Here is an 18,846-nt window from a genome sequence, read left to right on the forward strand (position 1 = left end):
CTGATATAATATAGTAATTGCAGGCATTGAGGGCTTCACAGTAATGAATAACTAGTATTTTTCTATAAATATGTGTTGCTCGCTTGCGGATGTGTTAATGAGCGATGGCATGATGACGCAGTAGGCTGGTAGAGACCTAGAAGCCCTGTCTGTTATTTCCTTGCCTCTGTTAAAAGACCGTACAGTATTAGTGAAATGTGCTGGTTTGTCAGGTCCTCTGAGGCAGACTCTAGTGATATGTGGATTTATTGCTGTATGGAAATCATAATGCTACAGCATATAATAAATGAGAGTAAATCCCTGCAGCCAGGTCCCAAAATCTGCTGGAAAGCTTGAAACCAGAAGAGTGGAAGCTGTTAATGCAGCAGATTAATGAACATGGTTTTTGGAATGACATGTTCAACTATGACATATACTGTAGGTGTAATGTTTGGATGTCCACATACTTTGTTCAGATGTCCACATTCTTTTGTGCATCATGAGTTGAAGTGAGTTGTAGGAAATTAAGTGGCAAGTAAATTAAAATTGAAGTTTGGAGCTTCATATTAAATGTCAGTCTTATACTGGTGTACCTGAATTAGGTGCTTTCCAGTATAGGTATCAGTTCTGCAGTGAGATGTTAGTTCTCTAGTGCTACAGTAGCTTGTGTCTGCAGAGTGCAGCAGTGCGTAACATCTTGTGAGTTTTAAAACCTCATCATCCATCTCAGGTTTTTGTGACCTTATTACAATGCCTGAGATGTGTTTGTGTTCTAATTTTAGACCAGACTAATGCTATATTTAGCACATGTTTAATAGTTTTGTCTGGATTCAGCATAAACTGAGCAGCTGGCGCTTCATTGATGTCCTCCCAGCCTCACCCAGTTTCTCTGGTCACATCACTCCACTGCTTCCACGAGAGGTTATTATCCCTCCGTCTACCCAGCCATGCCTCCATCGATTATTTTTGTTTGTTGTTGGTCCTGGTCAGGGTTGGGATCAACAAAGCTACAGAGCAGCCAATTCTACCTTTTTTTTCTTTCCTGGCCAGCTATTATATCACTCTGTTCTTTCTTCTTTGTCTTTTTTGGTTTGTTAGTCTTGTTTAGTTTCCATACTAAACATACCCTACCATATATCACCAAGGATTTCTGTTCCATTATATGATTATTTAGGTGTTACGCCAATAATACATTTGTGGAGCATGTGTGCAATTTAAGATCAATCCTGATTCACATACAGTACATACAATGATTTATGAATGAATGTGTTGGGGAGATGCTCTCAGTGAGCGTGCAAACCAGCAGCTGTAACTGAGCACAGGTGTGTTGTATAACACTGATGAAGGGCAACAATGTAGCTAACAGAGGACTATCATATTCCAAACACAATACTTAGCACAGATGCTGTTAATGAAGAAGGAGCAAACAACACGCAAACCTCTACAATCATAGTCCACTTCATAAAGCCAGTACTGTCATTCACAAAAAAATCACGTCAATGCAAAATCATTCATGCCAGGAGCAGTAGGAAGTGTTCGTCAGGATTAGCGAGATAGAGGTGTAGAGTAACAGTGTATCGATGCGCACAACTATAAAGGATTCTTTTGCACTTTCTAGGAAACCTAACACACACTCAGAGCAGCCATAGACTAACAGACTATTGGCAGTGGACACATGATCATATGCTGTCAGTGGTGGAAGAAGTATTCAGATCCTTTACATTAGCCAATGTGGCAATACCACTGTATGAAAATACTCTATTAAATCTTACTGAAGTAAAAATGCAGAAGTATTAGTAGCAATATGTACTGATATGATCAAAAGTAACCCTTGTTACCCTTGTTAGTGTTATTGGATTATTATAACTGATGCATTAACATGTGTTTAGGTGGAGCAAATTTTATACTATTTACATATTGGCATTTTATGGGCTGTTTACTTTTTTTTGTACTCTTGGTTTGTGAAATATTGTTCTCAAAAGTAACTAGTAGCTGTCAAAAATAATAAATGTAGAGAAAGAGTACAGTCTCTCTTTCTGAAATATAGTGAATGTAGTGGAGTAAAATGGAAATACTCAAGCACAAGTACAAGTAAGTACAAGTGTCCTTAATTATAGAACTTGAATAAATGTTCCTAGTCACATTCCATCAACTAGTGGCTGAAAGTGTTTGCAGCTGTTGTGTGGTTACTTCAAACAAAATATAATGGGTTCAGGCATTGTCACTGGTTCATTTTTTTTTTTTTTTTTTTTTTTAGTGTGGCGAGATAGTTATTACCACCATGAAGGATTTTGGAAACTTGTCAGTCTTCATACAGGAGGGAACGACTTCTGTTGTCCTCAGTGTATTGGTCTTTGTGTTCCCAGTTTTGAACGTTTGTGACCTTTTCATCATCCAGTCATGTCCCTTAGCCTCCGATGAGTCGCTGCGGAGCGCTTGGAACACAAGCTTTGTTGAACACGTCCTTCGCAGACACGCTCATCAATTATTGATGCCTTGTAGTGTGATAAGTCCTAAATGACAGCATTTGTTTTTGTTAGTTTAGGTACTTTTCCAGATGATAGCTGCCGTCACTGAGGACATACAGGATTATGCATGGGACTCATGTTTGTGACAGTTTTGCTGTCTCATTACCACATATGCTTTCAAGCTCCTCATTTCTTTGTATTCCTCCTGCGTCTCTCTCTCTCGTGTATTTTCTGGCTCATTTTGCATGCTCCTTTGCTTAGACATGTTTTTTCTCCTACTCCTTCTCTTGGAGTGCTTCCACTGTATTTCTTGCTTGAAAAGTTCCAATGTACAGATGGATAAAAATGGGAACATTGCTTAATTTTGAGGCATAACAAACTTTGTCTCAACAACTTGGAAAAATGGCAAGAGGGACTATTCATGTAGTTTTTATATGGGTTTCTTGGAGGTTACAATGTAGGCTGGTCTGTAAATCTGATTAAGTGAAGTGAATTGTGGTGAATCATTGGTGGCCCAAAGGTTAGAGAGGCGAGCTTGTGACTGGAAGGTTATCGGTTCAATAGTCGGATTGACAGGATGAATCTGAAAAGTGAAAAAGTAGTGCTTTCCTCTCCCTCATTACCACCACTGAGGTGCCCTTGAACAAGGCCTTTAACCCCAACTGCTCCAGTAGAGCTGCCCAGTAACCAGCAGATCAGTCTGTGGTTGTACTGGGCAGTGTCCGTGCGTGAATGTGTGTACCTTTATGATCAGGGCGTTCCTGCAAAAGAGAGGCTGCCTCTCAGTGAAACTTTGCTGAATAAATAAAGGTTAAAACAAAAAAATAATAAAATCAAATTATTATAATTCATTTTTTTGACTTGGAAATATGTGCTGCATTAGGGCTGAACATTTAATTGTTTTTCTATTGAATATTGCAATTTGAAAGAGCAATTTTCAAATTACAGGATCTGTGATTTTAATTATAACTCACATAATTCACTTGCTACGGCTTGATTAATGTCACGCTTTTAGCTGGTGACTGTTGGCAAGTGTAGCTGCCAAATTAACTCAGCTGTAGTTCCTTAACGTTAACTTTGCAGGCTGGTCAGACAACAGTATTATCTGTACTATGTATGCTTGTCCAAAGTTGGTTTTCTTGAAGAACATACACCACTATGTATAATTTGATGATGTTAGCTCTGGGTTGTGTCTTATTGCTGTACAGAACAGACCAAAACAGTCGCAAATCTTTTTCCATGGAAACGATTGCATCAATGTAGATGGATGGCTAGTAAGTAGCTCATTAAGTGTTGTAAGTGACAAACAAACCAGCAAGCTCTTAAGATGACTTTTCTCTGACTCACTGGTTTGAACCCTTGGAGGACCTTCTAAACAAGCAGCTGCATTATTGTATCTGATAATATTACAGAGGAACTCCTCAGATTTTACACATAAGCATGTGTGTACAGGTGTTGGGGTGCGCTACTCCTTATGTGAAAAAGCTTTTATAAAGCCTTTTATGGCTCCAGAGGGAGCTGTGTGGAAGTCAGTGTTGGTTGGAGCTGAAGACTATAAGTTTGCAAAGTAAAAAGATCTGGGGGTGTGGAGTTAGAAAGAAGTTACCAGACCTCTGTCTCGCAGCTCCAGGATATATTAGCTACCACTAGCATAACACACCCAAATCTCCAACAGAAATGTTGGCGGTTGAGTTGCATTGTGGGTAATGTAGGTGCCAGTTTTGACAGTGTCAAAAAGACGATTCTTTTTCATTTTTTTAAAGTGTCCTTTGTAAGCCCAACAATGGTTTAGAAATGTACTGCTGAATGCTTTAATGTAGAAACAAGATACATGCTTGTGATTATGCCTGGCAAAAGTATATCTTGTGTTGTACAGTAGATCACAAATACAAGAAATATTGTAATAATCACAGTATAATCTCATTATAAGTCTGAAAATTCAAAAGTAAATTGTTTTCCTCAAACTGTATGTTGAATTCTGGATCTAGATTGTAGTAATTTTTAGTGTTTTATAAGCTCATATCAGCTGGATAGATTTGTATGCATGACACAATAAGAAAAACTAAATCACTGTAAATGTAATCAACCTAGAGTATACGATCACTATCACGAGGGTGTTTGCTTTCATATTGTTTTTCAAAGAAGTTGCCATGTTGGCGTTAGAAATAAGGGAGCCTGTGTATGAGGAATGCTCCAGTGTGGCCAATGAAACCTGGCCTCATGTTGAAGAACAAGCCAGCGAACTGCAACACGACTCCTCCTTGTGTATTACAGTAATTAGAAGTTCTTCCTGCAGGGGAGCCCGGGCCTAAATATTTAATCTGAAGGGAGCCGTGGCAAAACATGTCATGCCGCCTGCATCTTTTGTGTCCAATATACACAGTCCATGGTGGAGGAGCAGCTGGTAAGGTGCTTTGTATTGGAAAATAGATGGGGAGTGTGGAGGGCTGGGTGTGTGCCCAGTGGGCTTGTAGGAGACAATCTGTAGCAGGTCTGCACAATGGTATGGATAAGTAGATGTGTGTCAGAGATAAGATGGAATTGTGTGAATGTGAATGTGTGGTTTGGGAGTAGCAGCAGCAGCAGCAGCAGCAGCCGGCTGCGTGTGCAGCAGCAGAGCCGATGGAGGCTGGAGCTGTTTTGATCAGAGAAAAGAGAGATGGAGATAAAAAGGCTCTCATCTTAGCAGAGAGGTAGCAGCAAGACTCTACAGGGAGGGAAGAGACCAAGGCTGACAGAGAGATGAAAAACAGGCAGGATCTGGAAGACGGGGACACAGTCAGTTTTTGGCTGAACATTGGTAATGGCAGATGGATTTTTTTCTTTTTTCTTTTTTTGCTCACTTTTATCTTCTCTCTCTTTTCCCTCTTCCTTTCTCTTTTGACAGATATGTGTCACAAAGATGTCCACACGCAGCTGCCAGGGAACGGACTCGGTCATCAAGCCCCTGGACACCATCCCTGAGGACAAGAAGGTGAGAGTTCAGCGCACGCAGAGTGGCTTTGACCCGTTCGAGAAGCCCGCCAGCCAGGTGAAGAGGGTCCACTCTGAGAACAATGCCTGCATCAATGCCAAGAGCTCATCTGCCGGCAAAGAGTCGCCCAAATTACGCCGACACTCCAGCCCCAGTTCTGTAAGTACACCTTTCATACACATAGAGTCATTGTGTAATTACATTCTTTGACTGACTAGTAGTAATGATCAATAATCTGCTTGGCCTCTCATCCTTATCTTTATTTATTTGACATAATTTGCTTTAATAAAACATTACCCTAGTCAACCACCATAAAAACCCTACACCTGGTGATGAAGTCATTTGTCAATCAGTAGTCTGAAAATCTCCTAAAGACCATGATTAGAGGTCTCGGTGCCAAAATGAGCCTTTCTTGCCTCTGATTGGCTACCGCTTGCATCACCGGGGAACAGCTGCACACTTTGATTGTGGATTACATCTATTAAATGCTCGAATTCCACATAGACATCCAGGTTTATCATTTACTCAAAGCTGTCTAATCCTTGACTGCTTTTAGTAGAATTCGTTCACTGTGGTTTCTGGGTCAAGTCTGTGATAAAATACCACATTCTTCCTCCTATAAATGAAAAGTCACGATTATAAGCATTCAAATGCACCTTGCTCAAATCAGTACATTCAGGGGTTTTACTGCTACAACCTTACTTGGTCTGGTATGACATTACTGAGTCACTAACAAGAAGTAAACATACTGGACTTCACCAGTATGTTTGCTGTTTCCTGCCTTTGGCTCAGTTCCACTTGCCTAATGGTTGCCTAATGATTATGTATTTAAAGGAATTGTTTAATATTACACAAAATGAACGTATTCGCTTGCTTTTAGCAAGTGAGATGAGAAGACCACTGTTATGTCTGTGTGTTAAGTGCAGAGCTGGAGCCAGGAGATGATTAGCCAAGTGTAGCATAAAGACTGGAAGCAGGAGGAAACAGCTAGCCTGGCTCTGTCCAAAGTTTAAAAAACTGCCCACCGACACCTAAAGCTCACCTAATAACATGTTGTATCTTTGTTTTATTCATACACAAACAGAAACGTAAAAGTAAAAATGTTCAGTTATAGTGGGTGTTTTGCACTGTAACTCTTCCTTAATGAACAATATTCTATCTGTCAGTACTTTTGTGCATTGTCTCCAGCTGTAGTCTCCATACAGGTACAATGGTACCAAACCTGTCAACCTAGACATAAGTCTTAGTTCAATAAGACTTCAGGAAGCTGCGCACAGTCAGTGTCTTCCTGTTGTTCACCAAGAGCATTGATGCTGATGATACAGTATTTGGGCAGTCACCTCTGGCTGGGTTGATTAACAGTGGGAGAGAAAGCAGTCAACAGTTGTGCAAGTGTTGCTATGGCAACATAGCTTATTCTGAGGTAGGATAGGGCTAGAGGTGATATTTTTTTCTTTTGCTTGTGAGAGAAAACTCAGTTGCGTGCTTATAGTTCATCATTTATTAATTATCATGTGTCTATATATTCATTTAAGTAGATGTACTTTCAGAATATGCGTGGTCACTGTAATTGTGAACCATCTTTCAGTGTAAATGTGTTGTGATCATCATATGCGAGAGACTGTGGTCCTTTGTTGAATGGATATATCACATGTAAGTGTGTTAACATTATGGCCTTTGACGATTTGAAAAGAGCCCAGGGTCTTCTGATGTGTTGTCATAGCAATATGTTTAAATAATCCTATAGGTTTTGCTCATTGGATGATGTGATGCTTGACCAATGGATAAGAGCTTCTTTTGTCTAATTTCTTATAAAAAAACACATCCTCAGACCCCAGACATGTCCATCATAGCACCAGCATGGTATGACTTTTGAAATGACTGTTTTTTTTTCCTCATGTGTTTTATTTCAGCACCAAGCTCATTTTCTTTTCTTCATCTGACACAAATTTACTCGCCTGTTTTTCTCCACACAGTTAATTGAAGTCTGTTTACAAACAACATGATTTTCTTAATCATGCAAATGAGGTTTTCAGGTTTTATACATATGTGGTTATTTTTTTTAATTTGACTCCAAATATAAAATGCCTAATGAATGTGCACACAAATAAGATTTAATAAGTGTGATATGAGGCTTGACTGATTGCCTGCCAGCATCTCTGCAAGACACTAATGAATTGTTTCAGCCATGATTATGAAAATCTGTAAATTATCCCTTTCATGGTCTTTTTGTTTTGGCAACCCGACCAACCCAACTCTCTCATAAACATTTCACAGGCAGGCACTTGCATGAAAAACATATATGGAGGACTGTTCTTTGGCATTTAAGATAGAGAAAATAGGCTGATTCATAAGCGAAGACGCTGCACTCATGTCATGAGGGCAAGTTAGAAGAAATAAGCCACCAGAAAACACTATTCAACTGCAGCAGAAAATACTCTGTACCTCAGTTTAGCCTAATTGTAATGTCTACAATAAAACCAGCAAAGCATTGATTTGCAAGACTCAACCATTTATTATCTCAAGTCTTCTTCTTTGTGTCCTGTTACTTTTACATACTTGCATGAGACTCTTGAGGAGAACTTTTGGATTTAATAGTCCTGTGGGGCATTTTAATAAATCAGGGAGTGCGCATTCAAAATATTTTAGTGCATAACTCATTGCTGAATCTTCAGTTTTAGATATTTGGTTCACTCCTGTCTGATACAGTTAAAAATAATTAACAGGAGCAACCGAAGCCTGCAGAAAACTTTGGTTATAGTGTCTTTATGGTTCCAGTGAGAGCTTTCCCTTAACTGTCAGGTTTTTCCAGCTTTATAAAATGCATCACCGTTAAAAATATAATTTGAAGTTCAATCTTAAACAGCTGTCTTCTTTAATAAAGACTTTAATAATGATGTTTTGAGCCTCTGCCAGTTAGCTTCAGTGCCCAAAAGCTACAGTTGAGTACTGCATGTGTGTGTTGCACATGTGTTTATGATTTCCTTTTGTGTGTGAGTATAAACAGACATCTGCAAGCCCACATCCTTTAATAGTTATGTGGAGAAAGTGCAGTGCCAACAATATAAAATCTTACATTTTAAGTTAGGTAATCCCTGAGGTGTGGGATTTATGAGATTTATCTCTATTATGGGTGCAGAATATCTCTCTCTCTCCCCCTCTCTCTCCATATATATATATATATATATATATATATATATATATATATATATATATATATATATATATATAATATAAAAATCCCCCTCTCACCCCCCTCCCATGGGTGGTGGTGGTGGTGGTGGTGTGTCTTCCTCAAGCTCGGGTCCTCTATCAGAGGCCTGGGAGTTTGAGGGTTCTGTGCAGTATCTTAGCTGTTCCTAGGACTGCACTCTTCTGGACAGAGATCTCAGATGTTGTACCTGGAATCTGCTGGAACCACTCTCCCAGTTTGTGGGTCACAGCCCCCAGTGCTCCGATTACCACTGGCACCACTGTTGCCTTAACTCCCCACATCTTTTCTAGCTCCTCTTTCAGCCCTTGGTATTTTTCAAGTTTCTCGTGTTCTTTCTCCCTGATGTTGCTGTCGCTTGGGATTGCTACATCTATCACCACTGCCTTCTTCTTTTGTTTGTCGATCAACACGATGTCCGGTTGGTTAGCCATCACCAGTTTGTCAGTTTGGATCTGGAATTCTATTCCTCACATGATAAAATAAAAAAATAAAAATAAAATATGAAGTTTTCTAATGATAAAACATTACTGTACACTATATTGCTAATGATAACCCAAAAAAAATAGTCTACTGTATTTCTCTGCAGAAAATGCAGATTACACTTCACTGAGTGCTTGTTCATTCATTCATTCATTCAAATAAATGATGCAGTCTACTGAAGTCAGATTAAAGACTGTGTTTGTGGATGAAAAATGCATGAGAAGGGAGTCTCTTTGTAGTCCAATCTCAGCGTCACTGAGAGAGAGTCACGGCAGCTACATGAGTCTCTCTGAGAGGCTCCTCAGGCCACCAGTAGCAGAATATCTAGCTGTCCAACTCAGTTCTTTCACAGATAGAGTTTCACTTCCTGCTTGATCCCAGGGGGAAGTCTAATTTGTTTAGAGAAGCCCTCAGAAATGCTGAGCGTATTAATGCCTCGGAGGATGGCAAGATAACAACAGAGAGAAGATAAAGCCGTGAGGACAGTGCAGATGTAGGCTACAAAGATTATATCAAGGTTTAGGCATTCTGTAGAGGTGTCTGTGTGTGTAATAACTGTGTCCCATTTTCATACTTTATACTGATTCTAGCAGGTTTTGAGTATGTAGTGGAAGTTTGACAAATAAAGTGTGTTCGGAAAAGTCAAAATGCATACTAAGTTTTTTTGTCATTTTTGAGCTGTATGGAAGCATAAAGGTGTTTTTGTTTAATTTTTACTTAGTTAGGATGAGAAGATAACAGTAACTTTAGTGTGAAATATATGCTCTGAGTGAAAGAATAGCCTAATCTAATAATCTAACAAAGGCACACAGCAAATTGAATGTTCAAATACATCTTGGCTTCTCATAAAGACACATGTAACTAATGTTAGCATTTTAACATCAGCGAGGAGTGACAAAAAAATAGGGTTGGGTACAACTCAATGCTAAACTTAGCCTATAGTCGCTAACATTAGTCAGGTAACATGCTACTAAACATTAGCTTATTGCGTAACATTTTGTGTTTGTCACTGAAGTTACAGTATGGTTAGCTTCTTGTCCTTAGCAAGGAGTTAAGAAGTGCTCTAAATAATCTTTTAAATAATTCACATGTACTGTATCAGTTCTGAAGGCAGTAAGTTGTGTGTTTAGCACAGAGGAAGAAAATACACTAAAATCAAACACTGATAGACAGTCTAGCAAATGTTTCTGTTTTCAGTTTTATTCCGCAGGTCAAAATTTGCAATTCACACTTCAGCAGTTTAGCCTTGTATCTATTCAGCTAACATAGCCAAATATTTCTGTCACTACAAGAGATGATATTTAGCTCAGTTTTTAAATTGGCTGACACACATTACAGTAATGATTAGCTTAAGTAACACAGTCTTCCTCTTCCAAATGAAAAATTTAATTCATAAGCAATAAAATGTACCCTGGCTTGATTCCACGCACTTTTATCGAAGTGTGTTTTTGCTGCTAAGTTGTATTTGGTCTGGTATGTAGCTTACAGCAGCTAATGTTAGCTAATGGTAGCAAATTTTACATCACTGTATAAAGGACATCACTGACATCACAACTCCTCTCTACTTGTACTACAACTGTTACATTACATTTTAGCATTTACTAATATCCTTAATTGTAGGCTTGTAGCCACGGTGAAAAACTCTGAGTCTGACCGAATCTTTTTAGATAAAGTTCTTAAGGTGAAAAGGGCAGCTAAAAGAGAGTGACACACTTGACACATGATGAGTCTAGACCCTTCTCATTAGTTTGCAGACTTCAACTCCCTAAAAGTGAAGTCTGCAGTTGGACCCTTGCCAGTGAGACATCTCATTAAAGATTTCAGAAAAAAAGTAAATCTTTGGAAAAACATTTTGCTGGCACTACAAAGTCACAGTGTGACTAATGTCCGTCAGACACATTCCGCATCTATTTTAGTACAAGAAAAAAAAAGGACATTGATTTATATAACACTGTAAGTGCCAAAAATAGCATAGGGCTGTATAAAACCTCATTAATTTTTTGGTACCAGTGAAATTATATCTGTCCACTGACTATTCAAAACTGTCAAGTAACGAAAGTTGGCACTAAGAGTCTTAGTCTTGTTTGCTTAGTTTTTTGATCAGATAGTTCCAAATTTAGTAAATAAATAAGTAAAATGCCAGTCTTAGACTCAAGACAATCTTCTTGTATGGCTGCTTGTGTTAAGACAACTTCTAACTTTTTAGGACGTTGGCTTGTTTATATTCCTTAAAAAATAAGGTTCCAAGAAAGTGTTGTTTTTGTATTGGCTCTGAAATTTATATCCACTCTAATATCAAAAAATGTCATATGATACGCAGCCATAATGATGATCAGCATCTGTGCACAGTTAGTATGTAGAACACAGCATGTGAAAGACTGTCAAGAACACGTATCACATCACATATCACGTCTCTTCCCTACACCTGAGTGTTTCTGAGTCAGCCCCCGATAAGTTGGAGTTTTAGAGTGAAAAATGTCTTAAAGTTCTGAGCTGATGATTAGATGCAAAAGTAGTCTGACAAAGAGACTGTGAAATTCTCTCTCCTCCTCCTCACTGACATTACACCTCCCCGGCGATGCAGCCGGGAGCCTCCAAGTTTTAATATCGCTCATAGACATGTAATGTCTTCTGTGAAGTCCTCTTGAGACTTTTCTTTTCTGGGTTACTGAATTCATCATTTTAATATTATCTTTCATATCTCTTTCTTTTCCTCAGCCTACAAGCCCCAAGTTTGGAAAGGCCGATTCCTATGAAAAGCTGGAGAAATTGGGAGAGGGTTCATATGCCACAGTTTACAAAGGCAAAAGCAAGTAAGTAGTGCGTGCATGTCGAATCACTGTCTAATCCAGTCACTCCTCTTTATAGTTTGTAAGGGCCACTCATGCAGGCAGTGAATATTACATTTAATTATACAGTAGCAGTGCTGTGGCTGAATACATTAATTTCATGAAATAGCAATAACAGTTACAGAGTATGGTATTATGTAAATACGTTTTTTCACTGCAAATCCCACGCATGCAATGTCATTTTTATTATTTTAATCACTACAGGATGGATGTTTTTATTCACTGAATCAATAGTTATGGTCTACTTTTATAGTTTTGGGCTTTCCTCCCAGGTTTTGCTAATTAAATTCTAGAAAATGAAAGTTCACACACTGTAAATGTATGAAACTCTACAGACTAATCTCCTTAGTAATGATGTTCCTCTTCGCGTCGCTCCTTACTACAACAGCTTTGATTGGTGAGCTTCATTCAGTTGTAATCCTGTGGCCTTGTACCCGGGTCTCACTCCACTGCTGCTAAATTACATTTCATTGACTTAACAATCCTCGCTGTTCTCCGGCTTCACTGATTTTAATAGATTCTTTTTTCATGTCCAGAAAAAGTCGCAAGATTACCATACTTTGGTTGTCCTCTGCCTTGTTTCCAGGGTGAATGGGAAACTGGTGGCTCTGAAGGTGATTCGCTTGCAGGAGGAGGAAGGAACGCCCTTCACAGCCATAAGAGAAGGTAGGAGTTTCATGAGTGGAAAGGACTTAAAGTACAGATACTTTTATTTTGCTTAAACATTAGTGGAATACAAATGAGCTGACTGGAGTAAAAATCTGCTTTGTTGATCATTTCCATTATGAAATCAGTTATTTGGAAAGGTGTTTGGATCCCTTGTTCAATCACGGAAAAAACAACTTAACAATTACCACCACTGAGATGTTCTAGACACCCTCAACCCCCCTCAAGCCCCTTAAGGCACCATTGGAACTGCTTGTCATATGGTCGCCTCCGCACCTTTTTGATGTCGGATTAGGGGGGTCTGTGTCTTGACAGTTTCTGTAACTTTCCAAAACCGTCAATCCAACATTCACACCCACTTTACACAGAGATTAGCCAGCTGTATGGAGGTGTGAAAGTATCAAGGTTTGCGTTTCTCTCTCAAGCCCTCTTTTTTTTTTTCTTTTTCTTTTTCTTTACACAGCTATTACTGTCACTTTTCGTGTGAAAAACAGGGTGCAACTCTATGAATGCCTTCCAGGGGACTCTACGACTGTTAGTTTTACACTCCGTCTTTGAGTTTGGTCGTTCAGAACAACTATAAACACTTCTTGATTTCCGATGTGGTCAGACAACACGTCAAAAAACTAGTTCTTTTCCAGCATCGACTTTTAACCTCACTGTTCTAGTTGTGCTTTCACACAGTCTGCAGCTGCCACATCACTTTTCACTGTTGTTCAGTCTCTGCAAAGTGCTCTTGTGACACTTGACATGTTCTCAGTCTGCATACTTGTCTGTACTGATGTTCTCATGGACTTGTCATCAGTCAGTACTGTTCCAGTTCAAAGTCTGTACAGTGCAAGAATTCGGAAGTGTTCTTTCAAATTGCTTATTTTATTGAGAGTACTTTGGTAACTGTTTTGTATGTGAGTTTGGGGTAAACATACATCCCAGCATGCATTTCTGTCATCCAGCAGCAATGGCAGAGGACCTCAGACCTGAAATGATTACAATTTTCATGCCATTTGTTCGTTGTGCCACCAGATTCACTTTTGATATTTTTTTCAGGTGAGAAATGAATTGTTTTGATAAGTTCAAAAATAATGCTTGTCTAAAAATGTGCCGCTTCATTTTTGTATCATACATACTTCTACCTCCTTATACAGATCTTGGCACAGTTCAATAAAAAATATTAGATATATATATAAATGAAAACAATCAAGCGGCAACAGACATTTAGCCGTAGCTTTAACTCAATATGTGCTCCATTACCTTACAGAGTTTTTCTAATGCATTTTCAGTGTTCAGTACATGTCCAATATTTAATGGATGATTGCAAATGTAAATGATAAATATTTAAACAGGGCAAAAAAATGTCCATCTCATCAAATCATTTTTTGTGTTAATGAACCCTAAAAAGAAAATCTACTGGTGCAGTGAGATTACTCCTGCCTGTTCCCAGTATACATCAACCTGTTTCAAGAATAGTGTAGAGAGTATTGTTAGTATCTTGAAAACAGTGGTGGAAGAAGCACTCAGATAATTTACTTAAGTAAAAGTAGCAATATCTGTAAAATGTAAAAACACTCTATTACAAGAAGTAGTAAGTCCCATTTGGAAAATCCTACTTAAGTAAAAGATCAAAAGTATTATCAGCTAAATTTACTAAAAATATTAAAAGTAAAAGTACTTGTTTTGCAGAAAATCCCCTGTGCCCGATATATTAAATACATTTAACGAAGTACATTAATATTACTGAAGCATCTGGAGATGGAGCTAATTTGAACTACATTATATACAGTTAGCTAGTGCCTGGTAGGCACCACTGGTCTAAACTGGTCTAAACCTATGCCGATACCGATATATGCAGATATTTTTTTCCAGCAGGACCCCTCGAACTGCAAACAACATCAATTATGATTGTTTCTGTTATGAACTTTTGATCCATTGGGGTTTTATGTTTGTAAAACTTTCCTGGAGCCGAGAAAAGCGTTTTAAATATCTGTGACGTCATCACAATGTAAAGTCTATGGGCCGAGCGGAGGCTCGTGGGCGGGGCCAGCGGGGGAAACGCTACTGCACATATTCAGTGGACCGCACAACGCGGAAGCGAACCCGGAGGTTAGAAACTTTTTTTGCCGTGGATGTTTCCTCCGCAGGCTACACTTCACTCCAGCTGCCCGTCAGACACGCTGCTTCTTCCCACCTTAACCTGAATAACATACCGGGGCTCGGTGCTCTGCTTGGATCCACATGGAGAGCCGGGGCTAACGTTAGCTGAGAGGCTAGCGGAGCGTTAGTAGCAGCACGGCCAGCTAGCCTCTGCTAGAAGAAGCAGATGGCCTGACGGACAGCTGAGTGAAGTGGAGCCTGTGGAGGAAGCACCAGGACCGTCAGGATGAAACAGTCTGTGGAGGGAAGTACAGTTATTCGGTGGAGGAGATGGCAACAAATTGGCCTCTCATAATTGGCAGAAAATGTTCATTTCGGCCGATGCCGATATTTCATTTTAGAGCTTATATCGGCCGATACCGATGACGTGCCAATAATATCATGCATCCCTATCTGCGAGTATTACATAAGTTGATTTGTTGTATATTAATGATAGTTAGGTAACAAATGTATCACTTTTGAGTTGTTTCTGCAAAGATTTGAATTTGTTTGGCAGAGTTAGTGCCTTGCTTGTTCATGCTAGGCTGTTTAGCTAGCTAAGTAGTGTGGCTGGTTAGCTAGTTGTAGCTAGTTGCTATAGAAAAAATCCTGGAGAATGTATGATTTATATTTGTTAGTTATTTATCATTACACTATGGTCTGGGTGAATACTCTTTTCTGATTGGCTGGCAGGTGTGCATTAAAACCATTTAATGCACACGTAGTTCAGCTCAAGTTTAATCACCTTCGAAATTCATCCACTACCCAACCTGTAACCATAGCAACATTAAAGAGCACAGCTGTCAAAACTTACTTGTCATGATGTTTTGGAGAATGGGGCGCAGCAGAGGAAAAAGAAATGGAGAAGAAAAGAAAGAAACGAAGCGAAAAACGACACAAGGAACTGACACCTGAAGAGCTTAAAATGATAGAGGAAGAGAAGGATGAGATTAATACAAAAAGGCAACAAAATGGACAGTTAATACACTGAGAGACTCTCTCTACCAAAAAACAAAGGAACACTGATTTGGAGACATACTCTGTGGTTATGCTTAATGACACCTTATGTGAATTTTATGCCTCGGTTCAGGCTGGCGGCGAGTGCAGTGTGGCAAGTTGTCATGACAATGCTAAGCTCTTGCTTCAAAAAGGATATAATATAATATGGAGAACTAAGTGTTCGACATCTCCAACATCAGGGAGGCGGCAATAGTAGCCATATACAAGGACAAAAGCACTGTAGTCTTGTCACAGCATCCTCTGCACCCAAAAGTAAAAGGAAAAGTATGGAATTTTGAAATGGAAAATGTATAGGAACCCTGGAAAATGTCTCTTTGGTGGAACTGCTAACAACCCCTGGGCATCTGAAACATGACAAAGAGACACATACACACAGATTTTTTGTAAAGTGTCAAAAGACAAAAAGATTGGGAGGTACTGGTTTAATACTTAACAATGCAGTGTAATTTATTAGCTTAAAATTCTGTTATTTTATGTAAAATTTCAATCTGAAAAGTTTAAAGCAACTAAAGCTGTCAAATAAATGTAGTGGAGTAAAAACTACAGTAGTTGAGTAAATGTACTTAATGACTTTCCACCACTGCTTGAAATAAGAAAGAATAAGGCAAATTGCTGCATGAGAATCAATAAAAAATACACTAACTGTAGAAAACTGAGTTGAGTTGTAATGAAAACAGTTTGAAACAATTTCACTGCTTTGGAAGATATTTTTCAGTTATTTACTATAACGACACTCAACAATGACCTGATAAGAGGAATATTTTTGCAGTAATATACCTAATAACACATCTTAAATCGCTGACCTTCAAAATACTTTGGCAGAAAAACATGTAGTGCCCACAGTGGACCAAACTGATACAGACCTTTGTATTTTTGCTCTCATATGTCTGACATCCCGTGACTTGCCAGTTGTCCTCTTGTATGTATAACAGCAGCACAGAGCATGCCCTGGCTTGGTTTCTCCTGTCAGTTGTGATAAAGCTCTTGAGTTTCCTGGCTGGACTTAAAGAAGAAACACTCACCTCCACAGGCACAACTGCCATTTGAATACAGATGAGAAAATGATTCTGCCTGTTTGATCTGATCCAGCACTGATGAAGTAAGAACCATCCAGGGATACACACACACACACACACACACAGTCAAAAACTCTCCCTGTGAGCGACTCAGAAAGGCACTTTGAAATTGAACTAATTCAGCAATTACTGAGCAGGAAGCTCCCAGCACAGATATGTGAGCAGCATTACAGACTGCTGGTGAATAAAGTAATATATCCCGAGTAGAGGAGAGCTGAGTGTGTCTGTGTGTCCGCGCTGATTAAAGCTAGACACACTCATGCCCATTACCAGAAATGGTATGGGTGTATGTACAGTATGTGTGTGAGGGAGGGGGGTTGACAGGGTCTTTGAGGTCTCTGACTGTAGTGCTAACCTCCTGCTTACTGAGAAGAGTCCTGCCTTTGATCTGCTCATCTCATTTTCTTTAACAACCTTTAGGTACTCATACAGGATGAATGTATTCATGAGGCTCCATCACTCGCCGACTCTCTTAGGGATCTGTCTGTCAAACTCCCCTGTGCCCTTGGAAAAGAACTTTGTGTTTGTTAAATGAATCAGATTGGCAACCATTCTGAAAATTCCATTTCTGTCTCATAATAAAGACTGTACTTATTATGCCGCTCTCACATTCTGTCCTAATGAAACTATTCCTCTGTATTGCTTCTCTGTAGCCAGACCGGTTTGTCTGTCAGTTGTGTTTGCTTCTGTAATTGCTGGACGATGCTTTGCAGTCTGTTGCTAAAATATAATCATACCTCTAAAAATTACATGAAAGTTGTGTATTTCAGTCTAGTTGGTGGCTGCAGAGTCCTAAATATTCCCGCTATGGGTAAGATGTGGTGGGATATGTCCAACAAATATCCCACAGCTGAAAAAGAAATGTTCATTAATGAAGTAACATGACGTTCCAAAATATTTATTAAGGCGACAGTGAAGCAGTGAGAAAAATTTTCAAGCATCTATTACTGATAATAATAGATTAATATTAAAAGCAAGGATTTTAAAACTTGTAGATGGGGTCGTTAAAGGTGTATTTTGCTTTTTATTATCGTCAAACCTCATTTATAATACTTTTTATGGCTGCCATTGTTTCATCAGTGTTTTATCATGAAGGAGGCTGTTCACTGAAAGATTGAGTTCCATTCTCTTTTCTTGATATGCGAGCCAGCACCTCACTAGAACGCATGTGCATCTTCACTCAGTTTTTTATTGTTCAATGTGTGTATTCTATGTATTTACTCTACTTTAATACAGTGGCATTTAGCTGTGCCTTTCCTTATTAATAATATTATTACATTTGAATTCTGCAACATCAAAACTAGATAGAGAAAAGACAAAAAAAAGAACAAAGAAACGCAGCAGGTTGCCTAACAGGTATTGAAATGTCTCAACAGCTATTGGATGGATTGCCATAAAATGTGGTAGAGATGTTCACCTCAAGATGCCATGCCATGACGATGATGATGACGACGAATGATGATTGATTCAGTTAATGACGATGATAACAAAGACTATCTTTGTAAAAAGCTGTCATTTTTTCCTGTTTGAAATACTTCAGTGCAGCTCCCCTGTACATTTTCTTGTGTAGATCTCCACCCAGCTTTCAGAGGTGTAGAATCTTCCCACACTAAACGGACCCCTGCGAATTCTCTGGACCTTGGGAGTGTAAACCTTTGCTGACTGCACAATCCACCACATTTCTTATATCTCCTTCTATTATTTGCACAACCCCCCCCCAACTGTCCACAAGGTGTGACTCAGATGAAGCGAATCATGTGAAAGGCTTGCAAGTCTGTACCAGAATGTGCTGATCACACCCAACCTCCTCAGTAAAGACTCAGTAAGCTTCGCCAGTAAAGAAACAGGAGATTTGATCATCTCCCCAAGACATCATCTCTTTGCTCTCTCTGTTAACATGTCCATTACATCATAAATGTGTTGACAAATTAGTGTGAGAACTCGCAGCAGTAAATCCACCCTGTATTTTCTTTTTTCTGTTTTGATCTTT

At 39.1% G+C, this 18,846-nt stretch overlaps 1 protein-coding gene across 4 annotated transcripts in view; it reads left to right on the forward strand.

Annotated features, from left to right (window-relative positions):
- Positions 1–18,846, forward strand: part of cdk14 (cyclin-dependent kinase 14) — a 199,997-nt gene that overhangs the window by 58,306 nt on the left and 122,845 nt on the right. For all 4 annotated transcript variants that reach the window (XM_044358908.1, XM_044358909.1, XM_044358910.1 and 1 more), the window contains 3 exons: positions 5,335–5,580; positions 11,834–11,928; positions 12,551–12,630. In XM_044358908.1, coding sequence (XP_044214843.1) covers positions 5,335–5,580; positions 11,834–11,928; positions 12,551–12,630 — 421 coding nt within the window. The remainder of the gene's footprint in view (positions 1–5,334; positions 5,581–11,833; positions 11,929–12,550; positions 12,631–18,846) is intronic.

The sequence above is a fragment of the Thunnus albacares genome, chromosome 8, assembly GCF_914725855.1.
Source record: "Thunnus albacares chromosome 8, fThuAlb1.1, whole genome shotgun sequence".
NCBI classification, from domain to species: Eukaryota; Metazoa; Chordata; class Actinopteri; order Scombriformes; family Scombridae; genus Thunnus; species Thunnus albacares.